At 36.4% G+C, this 14311-nt stretch overlaps 1 protein-coding gene across 7 annotated transcripts in view; it reads right to left on the bottom strand.

Annotated features, from left to right (window-relative positions):
- LRBA (LPS responsive beige-like anchor protein) overlaps positions 1-14311 on the bottom strand; it is a 757395-nt gene that overhangs the window by 483842 nt on the left and 259242 nt on the right. For all 7 annotated transcript variants that reach the window (XM_024977540.2, XM_024977539.2, XM_024977542.2 and 4 more), the window contains exon 35: positions 9600-9664. In XM_024977540.2, the coding sequence (XP_024833308.1) occupies positions 9600-9664 (65 nt within the window). The remainder of the gene's footprint in view (positions 1-9599; positions 9665-14311) is intronic.

Genomic DNA, 14311 nt, shown 5'->3' with positions numbered 1-14311 from the left:
TACAATATCCAACATTCATCCATTACATTGCTCCTTCTAACACAAGTCAAACAACTGAAGTTATAAGACTTAGTGATACTCATAGAGCAGCTGCCTCGATCACCACTGCCTAGAACAACATCAGGGACTTAAAATACTTAAACTATTTGCTGTCTGGATGTCAGGCAAGCTGGCAGGAAGAAAGAAGGCTACATAGCCGCTGGATCTATTTCTGCTTGGCAAAATTAACACCAATATTGAGATACTAAAATTTTTAGAAAAGAGCAAGAAGACAATTAAGGATAATAGAAGAATAAGAAGAAAGGCAAAATATGAACTCTAAACCCCTTTATCCAAATGAGAAAAGACTTTTTAAGGTTCACTGATAAAGAATTTAATTTAAAAATGTAAGCAACAGTTCTACTGGAATTAGTTTTTAATTCACTTTTCAGTTAAATATATTTTTAAGGTGAAAGAAAAAGCAACTAACATAAAATGAAATCCAGTACATAAGCAAATCAACCAAAGCCCTATATACATAATAATGTTACCTACCACACTAGAATTTAGAATAGACTTTCTGGTTTCCTACTAATGTGGTGCCACAGAATCACGAAACACTCTAAAAGAAGGTTTTTCAGAATGAATAAAACACTTTTAGATCAGTGATTTACATATTCGAAAAGTTAACTGAGGTGATAGTGATGATAATGGTTCAATGCATCACAAAACACCATACAATTATGATTCAGAAATAGCATAAAGTTCTTACAAAATGTGGAAATTTACTTTTTTTAAACTTAAATCTTTCGTTATATGTTAATATATTTTACTCTGTCTTGGTAAAAACTGTCAAAGAAATACTACTTGATTATGTCAGTGATTACAAAAAATGGGTTTAAAATGGATTGCTATTTACAAGAAAAAGATAAATAATTCAACTTAAAACTATCAAAACAGTGTATTTAGAAAGAAAGTATCTAATCAATTAAACAGGTAAGTTAAGAGAAACATTTCTACCAAACAACAATTACTTATGTCTGACCTAAGTAATTGATTTGTTAATGATACCCATCAAGTCCGATAAATCCCATGCTGTAGTCTCAGTCTATAAAGGTCTACATGTTATTTACACTAATAAAACATTAATCAAGGCCAAAATTTATAGCAGCTACTCTATAAATGAGATCAAAGCAGGTCAGACTTACATAAAAAGAAAAAGAAAAAAAAAGGTCAGTCTCTGCAGTGAAAAGAAAACCCTTATTACTTATTCTTCTTGCCCCTGGGATTAAGTCCAGCAGCTGAATACTGCTACACAAATACATCCACTGCTACATAAACTCATTTAATCTCAATGCACTGAATATTTATAAAAAGAAAGTCAGCCCACTGATTTCAGAAAATAAATCTCTAAATTATTCCTTTACAATACATTCTACCCTTAAAGAAAGAGAGAATAAAAATATCAAATAGCACTTTCATTTCAGTAAAGAAAGTTCTCTTTATACCGATGTTTATTTCTAACATTTGCTTGAAAGACAAAAGCTAAGGGATCCCTACAGGCAAAGCACAGAGGTAAAGAAGACGGTTTAACCTGGAGGCAAACAAATCCAGAGTAAGAGAGGCATAAGGAAACAGGAAAGGTATTATACAACCTATAATCACATGTGGTATAAAAACAAATAAGTTTTTCAAATAATTGCTTCCTCAATAAGAAACAATAAGTATGAGTTATTCTGGGTAAAATATTTGAGAGTAACATAAAACTCATTTCTTTACAAGACAGATAAAAAAGTTTAGTGTAAAATATTTATTATATTGTCTATGTATTTTCTTTTCTCTTGGAGTTAATATTCAAAGAAATATCACTTGACTATTGTCAAGATTATCTGCATACACCAAATTTCTGTTTAAGAAATAATGACATTTACATGAAAAATGGCAGTAACTGAAATAAAAACTAAGTGTTCTTATAGTATCTTATCGATTAAACACAAATACTCACTGGATTTGCTAGGCACTTCCCTAGCAGCCAAGAATAAAACAATAAGTAAGACACAGAGGGCCTGTCCTCAGCAAGCACTGGACAGGAAGAGAGACAACAAAAACAAACCTGGGAAGACGGTAAAAGATATCGGCAGGAAATTTTTTAGAAATGAGATAAAAGTAACCTGGGTAACAGGATTCAGGGAGGACTTCTGAAAAGGCAACACTTGAACTAGGACTTAAATCAGAATGAACCAGACATGTAAAGATCTAGGGGCCAACCTCCCAGCTATGGTGAAATAAAGAGGCCAACCAATCATTTCCTAGAAAAACAGCCCAGAACTGAAAAAGATAATCAATTCAGGGTTCTGAAGACTGACAAAAGCAAACAACAAAATTCAGAAAAATTTTATTCACAGAAATGTGCTAAACACTGAGTAAGAACAAACGGAGTCTGCAGCAATCTTTTCCGGAAATGTCCCACCCAAACACCATGCATGTAAAAGTTTCATCCGTTTATGGCTCCTTATGAAACCAGCAACTTCACCTCCAGAGATGGCTGACTTGATTTGGAAGGGAGGACAGAAAATAAAGATATTGCATGTCAAGCTGAAAACCAGAAAACCCGACACCTCTCCTAGAATGAGATTACATTTAAAGTTAGAATGAGAGACCAGAAATTAAGAGAGGGATACCCTGAAAATGAATTAGCAAAATAAGAATTTCACACATGGCTCTCTGAGCCATTAAGCACACATACAACACAGACTCGACAAAGATCAACAGGAAGTAAAAGCTAGAGATGAAAACAACTGCAAATTTAAATGTGTTCATCAAACCAAACACAGATCTACCAGCCATACACGGTCACAGGTTTCAGCAAGGGTTTGACCAATCATTCATTAACCTCAAAGCGATGGAGAAAAAGGTGTGACCCAAGAAGAATTCGAAAACAGCTAAGCAGCAACATTAAATTACCATACCATAAGAGATCAATTCTGCAAATTAAGCCCAAGCGAGTAACTTTCAAGTCAACAAACAAAACTGAATTCAACAACCATAAAAAGAATTGCATAGCACAACAAAGCACAAATTATCCCAGGTATGCAGAGTCAGTTCAACATTCCAGAGTCATCAACATAATCCATTATACATAAACAAGCTAAAAAGAAACATCAAATGGTCATATCAATAGACACCAAAAAAGCACTCGACAGAATCAAATGCCTATTCATGATAAATATCTCTCATGATCATGATATCTCTCATAAACTAAGAATAGAAGAAAACGTCCTCAACTTGATAAAGAATATCTACCAAAAGCTAACATCAAATTTAACAGTAAGAAACTAGAAACTTTCCCATTAAGACCAGTACAAAGCCAAGGATGATGCCCCTCTCACCACTCCTCTTCAATATTCTACCAGAAGAAAGGAGACAAGAAAAGGAAACAAAGTATACAGATTGGTAAGAAAGAGGTAAGAATGTCTCTGATCAGAGATAACAGGATCATTTAGGTAGAAAACCCAAAACAACTGGACTTATACTTGGATCTCACACACTACAAAAACAGTGGGTTTAACTGGTGGTTCAGTGGTAAAGAATCTACCTGCCAATGCTGGAGATACAGAGAGGGTGGTTCAATCCCTGGGTTGGGAAGATCCCCTAGAGGAGGGCATGGCAACCCACTCCAGTATTTTTGCCTGAGAAATCCCATTAACAGAAGAGCCTGGCGGGCTACAGTCCATGGGGTCCCAAAGAGTGGAACACGACTCAGCGACCAAACACAGCATACAAAAACCTTAACTCAAAATGAATCACAGATCTAAATGTAGAGGCTAAAACTACAAAATTTCAAAAGATAAAAAAAAAAAAGAAAACCCTACTACTTGTTTTAACCTAAAATGTCTTAAATTTGCCAACAAATCATAATCCATAAAAGAAAAAAATTGGTAAATGATACTTTGTCAAAATTTTAAACTTTTGATCTTCAGCACAAATAAAGGACAAGTCACAGATTGAGAAAATGTTGCAAATCATGTATATGACAAAATGCTGCATCTAGAAAAATATAAGCTACTGTTTAAAAATTAAAAGTCACACAACAAAATTTTTAAAAGGGCAAAAACGCACATTTTCCCAAAGGTGGCACTTGACAAAACACTCAACAGCATTAGCCATTAGGGAAATGCAAACAAAAAACAGTGTAAGATACCCACCAGGCTAACTAGGAAAACAGCTTAGCAGTTACTTAAAAAATTAAACACAGACTTCTCATTCCACTCAGCAACTGTATTCCCAGATATCTACCCAAGAGAAATGAAAGTGTATGTCCATGCAAAGCCTCGTACAAAAACTCACACAGAAGTGTTATTTGTAACAGCCAAAACAGAAAGTAATCCAAATGTTCATTGAAGGGATAAACAAAATGTGGTATATCCATATATCAGAATACCATTAATCAATCAATACAAAAAAACAAAATTCTGATACATGCTACAATGTGGGTAAAAGCACCAGGAATTATTTTAAGAATAGTGTTGGAGAAAATGACAGTGAAGCAAAAACTAAAATCAATGAGAAATAAATAGGAAACATTTGGGGTATGGAGAAAGGGATGACAGAGGAGGAGATGGTTGGATGGTATCACTGACTCTATAGACACGAGTTTGAGCAAGCTCTGGGAGTTGGTGATGGACAGGGAGGCCTGGCGTGCTGCAGTCCATGGGGTCGCAACGAGTCAGACATGACTGAGTGACTGAACTGAACTGAACTGATAGGCACCACCGATGAGGGATGGTAAGTGATACAGTCTACAAAAATAAGATTTAAAGCTTACCAAGATCCCCATCTGACATTCCCTGAACCGCCTCTCCTCCTCCAGTCTTGTCTCCCACCCTACCTCAGCCATTTATCACATGGCCACATGCCAGAGCACAGCATTTCCAACAACTGAATGGCCTTGGTATATCTGACCCCTCTCTTCACTACTACCTCTCATGTTCAGAGCTCAGTCACTCTACTATCACAACTCTAACAGTCCTTAGAGTTCAATATATCCATCCAATCATTTTCTTTATAGGCACTCTCCAGGCCTACCTTAACAATTACAATCCTGTGGCCAATGATCATAATCACTCTCTTGTATAAGAGTTTGACTCCCTTGTCCTTCTCACCCCCATATTCACTTGACAAAACCTAAACCCATTTAAGCCTCTCATTCTACTTCCATATTTACCTCCCAGACTCTGCAACTACATGAAACATCTTCCCATATTACTATAAATGACCCACCATTTGTACACACATTCACCCACTCTCTAACCTACTTTTAAAAATCACTCCAGAAATTCTCACCTATCTCTTCTACATTGATTTCCCCACTTTTTACCATAATACTGTTCTTTTGCTCTCATTTTTCCAAAATCCTATTTCCTTTGACTCTATTCCCTCCCACTCCATTTTTTTTCTCCGCTCTGTAACAAAATTCCTCTAAAGAATTGTTTATACACATTCTAATAATTCCTCTTCTCTCATCCTCTTTTCTAAATTCACTGCAAATAGGCTTTTTTCCACTCTCCCAAAACCGCTCCTATCCAAATCAGAAGCAACTTCTGAACCTACGGTCAAATCTGTCATCACCTTACCACCTTAATGATTTCATCTAGTCTCAAGACATTAAATATCACCTATATGCTTATGACATATAGATTAGAGACCAAATTCAGGTCTCTAATCTGGAGAAATAATTAGCAACTGTCTATTTAGTATCTCTCCCCTGGAGAAGGAACTGCAACCCACTCCAGTATTCTTGCCTGGATAATTCCATAGTCAGAGGAGCCTGGTGGACTACAGTTTATGGGGTCACAAAGAGTTGGACACAACTGAGTGACTTTCACTTCACATTTAATATCTCTACCTGGATGTTTGTGTGCATGAAAAGTCAATTCAGTCATGTCCGACACTTTGCAACCCTATGGACTGTAGCCTGCCAGGCTCCTCTGTCCATGGAATTCTCCAGGCAAGAATACTGGAGTGGGTTTAGGCAAGAATACTGGAGTGGGTTACCATGCCCTCCTCCAGGGGATCATCCCCAACCCAAGGACTGAACCCATGTCTCTTATGGCTCCTGCATTGGCAGGTTGGGCTTTACCCTTAGCATCACCTGAGAAGCCCTCCTTGATATCTACTAGAGATCTAAAAATCAGTATTGCCAAAACTGAACTCTTGTTGTCCCCCAATAACTGCTTTATTAATAGATTTTACCATCCTGGTTGACAGAAACACCATCTTTTCAGCTGCAGAAGCCAAAAATGTTAAGAGTAATACTGGACTCCCAGTTTTCTCTCACAACCCACATCTGATCCATTAGTACTGAAACATCCTACTGGCTCTGTCTTCAAAATATATCCATAATGCTCCTACATTTCACCTCTTCTACTGCTACTGGTTTTCCCGTACATGCTCCTATGATTAACTCCTTCACTTCCTTCAATCGGGGCTCGCAAAAATGTCACTTTCTTGATGATCTATAATATAACCAATCTTTAAGCTACAAACTAAACCCTTTATATTTCATTCAAAAATTTCCCTCAACCTACTTAACATTATCTTTTTCCAAAGAACTTACCGCCTTTCATGTGTCATATAATCCATTACTTATTTTGTTTATTGTTTATAGCTTGTCAGTGACTGTTCAAAAGTAAGATCTACACACACAAAAAAGAATCTTTAGCTGCTTTGTTTATTGTTGTATCCCAACAATCAAGGACAATTACGATACACAGTCAGTGCATAATAAATACTGGCTGAATGAATAGATGAGGAAACAGAGGCTCACAGAACAGTACTTCCCAAATATCAAAGCTGGCACTTGAACCCAAAACTAACTTTAAGGCTAATACTATTAATCACAAGGCTATTCTGCCTTATCTATTAAATGTAACAGTAACTTGCATAATTGAGGGCATTTACACTTAGTAGAACCTAAACAAAATTGACTTTTATAACAAGTTTTCTTTAAAAAAAAAAAAACTGGTGTTAATCAGTGTTTTGCATTAAGTAGAGTAAATACATATTCGATCAATAGCACTCACTGTCTCTTTTTACATATATACGCTATTAAAGCATGTAATACCTCGGTGTTGAAATTCAGCCAAAGAGCTTTTTTTCTTGGTGAGTAAGCACTTTGAAATTTTTGCTAAAAGTGAGACTAAATTAGTCCATTCACCCATTGAGAAATATTATTGATTTCCCAACACTTGCCAGACTCCAGACTACAATTAGTTCTGCTTCTCACATAGATCACTGTAATAGTTTTGTTACTGCTCCTCATTTCAATCAGGTCTCCTCTCCTTCAACCCGTCCTCAGATCACTGCTAGTTATTTTTTCAAAATCCAAGTATTACAATCATACTTCTTTTCTAAAAATCTTTCAAAGCTTCCCACTGCCTTTAGATAAAAGTTCAAATACACATTAGATCTTTTATGATCCAGATGACCAACTCACACACAACTCACAATTCACACAACCACACACAGCATCCCACATCACAGCATCTTCAGATATTATATTCCCTCTATTAAGAATGATTTTCACACGTGTCCTCTCCAACTTACCCATAATCCCCACTTTTTCAAAGTCTATTTTACTAACACAACTCATCCTTGGAAATACATCTCAGGAATCATGTTTCCTAGGAGGTTTTACCTAACCCTTCAATATTAAATTGTGAAATCTTTCCCTTTATTCTCATTCCTACCTTCTAGCACATAATTTAGCACATGGTTGCAGGTTTATTTATCTGTATTCAGTACTAATCTGTGAGCACCTATAATTTGATAAGTAGAATAATCTTAGTAGCACTTAATACAAAACAAACAGTTCTTTTTCTTTCTTTTACTTGCATTTATTTTTGCGACATTTATTCACGGGCCATAAGTTTTTGTTTCTTCAGTTTCTTCTGGGATATCTTTCCTTCTGTGCCATCTCCTCTTCTGGTTTAGGAACAATCTGTTCTTTTTCAGTAAAGATCATCTCCATGTGGCAAGGAGAGCTCATGTAGGGATTGATATGACCATGAGCTCTGTAAGTCCTGAGCAGCATCTTGGGGGCTTTGTTCACCCATATGTGCTCAATGACCAGAGAATCTATATCTAAGCCCTTAAGCTCAGCATTACTCTCTGCATTTTTGAGCACGTGCAGTAAAAATTCAGCACACTTTTTGAGCCTCCGACCCTGCATCCAGCCCCCCTGTCTGTCCTGCGCACACCTACCAACTCCACCGCTGCAAGGGTGGAATGGCACACACTGCTTCTATAAAGTGGTGCCCTTCAGATACTTGGTGGCTTTTCGGATATGCTTACCCTTTATGGCCTGGGCAGTTTCACGAGTGTTCTTAAAATGAACACGAAGATATGAACCTCTTAATTTGCATGATTCTGTGGGGTTTTCTGGGTCAAGTGAATAGTGCACCATTTTTAGAGGTCACCTCAGCCCAGAAAAGGAACAGTTCCCTTTTTTATAACATTAACGAGACAGAGGCTGAATTCCTAGCTACTATTTCAAAATTTTCCTGTAAGTGATGGTGTCAGTTTCTCAGTATTAGCCAGAACACTATAAGGAAACATGCACAAACAATAATTATGTTCAGAATGCTATTTCCAATAGCAGTCAATCACACCTTTTAATCTATACTCTGGGTCTTTGGTTCAACTAATCTAAAACCGGGCTTCCCCGGTGGCTCAGCTGGTAAAGAATCAGCCTGCAATGCGGGAGACCTGGGTTCTGGCCTGGAGAATTCCATTGACTGTATAATCCAAAATCAGATGCCACAAAACTGACACAGAGTAGTCCACTCATCGTTTCTTCATTTTCACCTTTTAATTTTCTCACTTTCTTAAATCTATTTTCACCCTTGTATCTTTCTTTTTATATCTGTACTTCATTTTTCTTTCTTATTACTGAATTTTCTTTCCTTGAATTCTTCTTCCCTTATACCCAGGCCATGACATGAGATAATATAGACATGTTAGTCTTATTATGGAGAAGGCAATGGCAACCCACTCCAGTACTATTGCCTGGAAAATCCCATGGATGGAGGAGCCTGGTAGGCTGCAGTCCATGAGGTCGCTAAGAGTCGGACACGACTGAGCGACTTCACTTTCACTTTTCACTTTCATGAATTGTAGAAGAAAATGGCAACCCACTCCAGTGTTCTTGCCTGGAGAATCCCAGGGACGGCAGAGCCTGGTGGGCTGCCGTCTATGGGGTCGCACAGTCAGACACGACTGAAGCGACTTAGCAGCAGCAGCAGCAGTCTTATTATTGCTGTAAAATATAACAGAATTTAAGAAAGTCTGAAAAATATGTTTTCCTTATATCTGTTAATAAAATCATCAGTTTACTTTTGCCAAACTTAGCCTTCCTTATTGAAAAATAAAGAACAGATGTTACCATGAAGCACATAACCATGAAGAGAACAATAAAATGATTAAATACTGAAGTATTTATAATAATTAATATCTAACTCACTATATTACTGTCTGTAAAATCAATACCAAAAATATCAGTTCAAATAGCAAAAAAGAACAAGATTCTAAAGTAAAATATAAATGGATATAAAATAGTTTACCTTCCTTCATTGACAAGTTCAATAAAAGCAAGGCCTGCATTCTTCTGAATAGAATTCTGCCACTCCTAAAAAAAATAGTAGACAATAGCTGAACAAATTTCACTTAGTAGGTTATTTCTTTAAATCAACAAATACAAAAAACATCACCCATATCAATTACATACTTTGGATCCTCATGGAAAAGTTTTGTTAAACATGCTTTCTACCTAGCAGCCCCATGAACACATAAATAGTTGACATTAAAATGGAAACAAAACAAGTCAGCAACAATTAGATTCCAGATAAACTAAATGAGCCTACCTATATATATCTTGCCCTTCTAGTTCTATACCATTATATCCTAGTAATTTAACTGAAATAGTTTGAAAGAAGGCAGCAAAGAAGACCAAGGACAAAGGTTTTGGTTTTGTTTCCTTAAGAAACAAAAGAGGGGAAGATGGAATTAAGGAGTGCCATAAACTTAATAAACAGCACATGTCCTACAAAATTTGATGACTAAAGATTGAGAAAGAGACAAGAAAAATCAATGAATTTGGCTAGACCACTTTTAAAATGGAAAACCAAAAGTCACTAGTCTATGAATTAGCAAATGATGGTGTAAATTTATTAATATACTCTTTATGAGTAAGTTACCCATTAAAAAGCCATAGAAAGAAATCAACCAATAGAGTATATAGGGAAAAAAATGTTTAATCCCTATCTCAAAACATATATAAAATAAGCATCAATCCAATAAGACTGGGGCCACATAAACTGAAATACAGCCAGATCTGAGAAATACCCGTGCATGCATGCATGTGTGCATGTTTTTTAAAAACAGCTAGACATATATAATCCTTTTGTTTCTGAAAACTAAGGAGCTTTACAGTCCACCTACATAATATTACTCAACTAATTTTTTTTTTGTTCTTCTATAAATGCCAAAACAAAAGACATCCTGGGACCTTGTTACCATGGCCAGTTACAGCACTGTTACCATGACCAGTGTCCACATTTTCTGAATCTAATACCTTTAAGAGTTTTTAACACTACGTAATTTCATATCCTATATTATGCCAAATTCTAATTTTTCTAAACTTCACCCTTTCTCATCTATTTTCTCATTTTTATCCCCAATTTTGTATTACTTTAAGTTCTGAAAAACTTGAGCTTGCTCTCAGAACTGAAATGGCTGTTTGCCATAATTTTGTTACAGAGTTCTACTTCATGAAAAGTGTAAGCAAGAAGATACCCACAGAACATATACAGCAGGATAAGAAGTAGATATAAAGGCATTTAGACATTTGAAGACAGTAATGGGCTAAGACTAAGAAAGAAGATAAAGCAGCATGTTGTTGAGGAAAGAGCAGGAAACGTAATGTGTTCTTAAGGAACAAGAAGTCATGAGATTTATGCTCTCAAATCAACTATGACATTAACAGGCTATGTCCACGGAAAGATCACTCTACATCTCTAGGTCTTTGATACCCTCTTTAAAAAATTCTTGAGGCTACATTATTCTATGATTCAATAACTTACAAACACCTACAAATTAGTGGCTCGTAAGTCCACAATACATACTCTTAAAATTCACAACTGCCAGCCAACTGAAACAACAAAATAAACATATTTCTTTCACTGAGGTAAACCAAGTGAAGGATAAACATCTAACTTAAATCTAATACCCACCTAACTTAAAATCTTTTTATTTCCAGCAAAATTAAGTAAACAGTGCAAAGGAGAGCAGCCAAACCCCAAGAAGAAATAAATCTCTGAGAGAAGAAGATGTGCCAGACCCTCCACTCTTCTCAGAAATAGGGAGAAGAGAGAAAAAAGCAGAAACTGCCGGTAAGTTTTTGACCCTGGCCCAGAAACCCACACCTCACTTCCAAGCATGAGCACAGGGAGGCACAAGTCTCGAGGAGTGGACCTAAAGCTAGTAACGCGCAGGAGGAGCAGACAGCAGATCAAATGGCAGGCGGACTTAAAACAGCCTCAGAGGAACTCATGCCCTCGGAAAACTCAGAAAGTTACAGAGAGATGTACAAGTAGTTGAGGCTTTGAGGGGATGAGGGAAACACGGCTGTGACGTCTGCTGATAGACAGCAGGGAATCAGAAGGGATGGTGACACCTCAAGGGATGCTCCTGTCAAGAACAGAAACACATGCTCGCTCCTCAGCTCTTACACCCAACACAGCACTCGCAGCAAGCCACGTGAAAATCTGACACAGCACCAGAGTATATGGAGGTAAAGTCTTAAATTAACTGCATTTTCCTATACATCATTTACTTGAGAGAAAAATTTCAAAAAGGAAGTTAAATATACTGAAAAGAAAATAGTTACTCTTCATGCTACAAAAAAAGGAATTAGGAAGAAAGGCAAGAGATTACCCCATATATAATTCTCTAGACCAGACAATTTATTTTTAAAAGTATCTATCACTTTCCTCAAATCTATTTTGTCTGATTTAAAACTGCAACAGGTAGGGATTTTTATAAGTCATACAAAACTCCAACTCCACATGAAAAAAACAGGTAACAGTGGAGAGACGCAAATTTTCAGTATACAGGTAACCATCGTTTTATTTACACTTACGCAATACAAATCGATATTTACTTCTAATGTAAAAGCAGAAAGTGTCTCATTCAAAGGTCACGAAGGTTTCAAACAGCATGGTTTAGGTCCGAGAGAAAACCAGTTAAAGTTAGCATAACCATAAAAAATTATCGTTTAAAAAACTTATGACTTCAAATTAAGTATGTCACACTATTTTTTTCCTTTCAAATTAAAAATAAATTAGACATGAGGATATACATAGAACTGGAAGAGTTCATTTTTTCTTACGAAAGCTCAGAAACATATTTATGACTGCTAATACATTTGGATTCTTGTTTTCCCAAATATCATCTATAAACTTATATTAGTTTACTTGCAGGAAGGGCTATCTATTCACCTGGAATAAAACTTTTCCAACAACTGAAAAAATTTAGACAAAATGAGAAATGAAGTGAAAATACAAATTCGTATCTACACTTTGAGTAGTTATAAAAACCTCACAATTCTCAAAGATATCAGAATTTTAATTTGTTTATAATCCACTCCTAATTATAAATTATTTAACACTTAATAAACGATGACACACCAGCTACGTAAGTACATACTGATAGGAACTCAGGTTAAAAAACCTGCAGCCCATGAGAAAAGGACATTTTTTTTTTTTTTAAATAAGCCCAGGTTTTAGTCAAAGCCAACAAATTTTCTCCATACTAAAACACCATCAACAATCTGAAAACTGAAAAGAAGATCCATGCTCTCCTAAAGCATTTTTCTCCACTTCTGAGACAATTATTAAAGAAGGTGTTAGTCAAAACAATTTCACAAACCACAGCTCAATATAACTTTTAGTGAGCTTTAACAGCTGAAAGAAAAGCTTAATGCTTATCGTCTTTCATGATCATTTCAATATTTCATCATAATATTTATAATTACATAGTGATGCAAAATGCACCATACATTTAAAGGTCTTGGTTATTCTTCTCCCAGAGGTATTGATGAAAAACATGTTAAAAGCCTCAAATCCAACCACTAATGCAACTAAGTAATTTTAAAATACATTTCAGCACTTTGGAGAGGAAGGACTCAAAACACAGCAACGGAGTCAATAATTTCATACCTGTTCTAAGCTGTATTTAATTGACTATCACTTCCTAGGGCCACAACTGGTGACTAGTCAATTTTTACTAAAATATACTCTTAGCTTAGTAATGCTCTTAGTCATACAGTAACAACAACAACAGGATAATGTATACTAGTGAAATCTATTAAACAGAGTTACACCAATTCTCAAACATGTGTCTTCAGTGGTAAAAGTCTACCAAATTTGGGATGGGGAATAAAAGACTCCATCAACTAAACTACTTCTGTGACTCCCTAACATTAACAAATAAATACAGGAAAGGGCACCAATAAATGTGCTATAATTTATAATATTTAATATAGCTAAATTCCTTAAAGTGAACTTAACAGTTTCCTATAAATTTGAGAATCTCCTACAATATATTTTAGTGTCTTGAATACAGCACATGAATTTGCCTACATTCTAAATGCCCAATTCCCAAACATTACCATGTTCTAAAGCAAATAAAATCAGACTACAGATCAATAAGATCAACTACATATATTCCATGATGCCATCTTTTCTGGTCAAACCATCAATATTGACATTAAATGTAGTATCAAATTTTTATTCTAGTGGGCTAGAAAATCACTGAACTATCTTTAAAAAAAAAAAAAGGTATAAAATGAGTGACTTTGGTTAAACGCAGGAAAAAATAAGGACAAAGACAATAAAGAGGGGACAACAGTAACGAGAAACAGCAAAGAGGAAGAACAAGACTGGGGAGGAGGAGGTGGACGCGGAGCCCCTCTCTCCACGGATACATCAGGAGCACATCTTCAGACACAGGGTGCATACGAAACACCAGCTCAGAGCGACAGGAGGACCTGACCAGCGGGAAAGAGCGTACAGACCCACGCAAAACTCGGCAGGACGAAGGAACTAGGGGGAAACCGGAGTGTTAGCAGGACTGGACCTGCCCTCGGCGGGTGGGGGGACTGAAGCAGGGGGTCCGATCCCCACAGCGGGGCAACTGTCTGAGTCAGAGGAGAACATTTAAGGCTGAGAGCGAAACAGCTGATCTGTGGAAGCCAACATGGAATGAGAATCAGACA

Source organism: Bos taurus, chromosome 17, assembly GCF_002263795.3.
Source record: "Bos taurus isolate L1 Dominette 01449 registration number 42190680 breed Hereford chromosome 17, ARS-UCD2.0, whole genome shotgun sequence".
NCBI classification, from domain to species: domain Eukaryota; kingdom Metazoa; phylum Chordata; class Mammalia; order Artiodactyla; family Bovidae; genus Bos; species Bos taurus.
The sequence above is the reverse complement of the archived record's forward strand: the minus strand, read 5'-3'. Positions and strand labels throughout refer to the sequence as shown.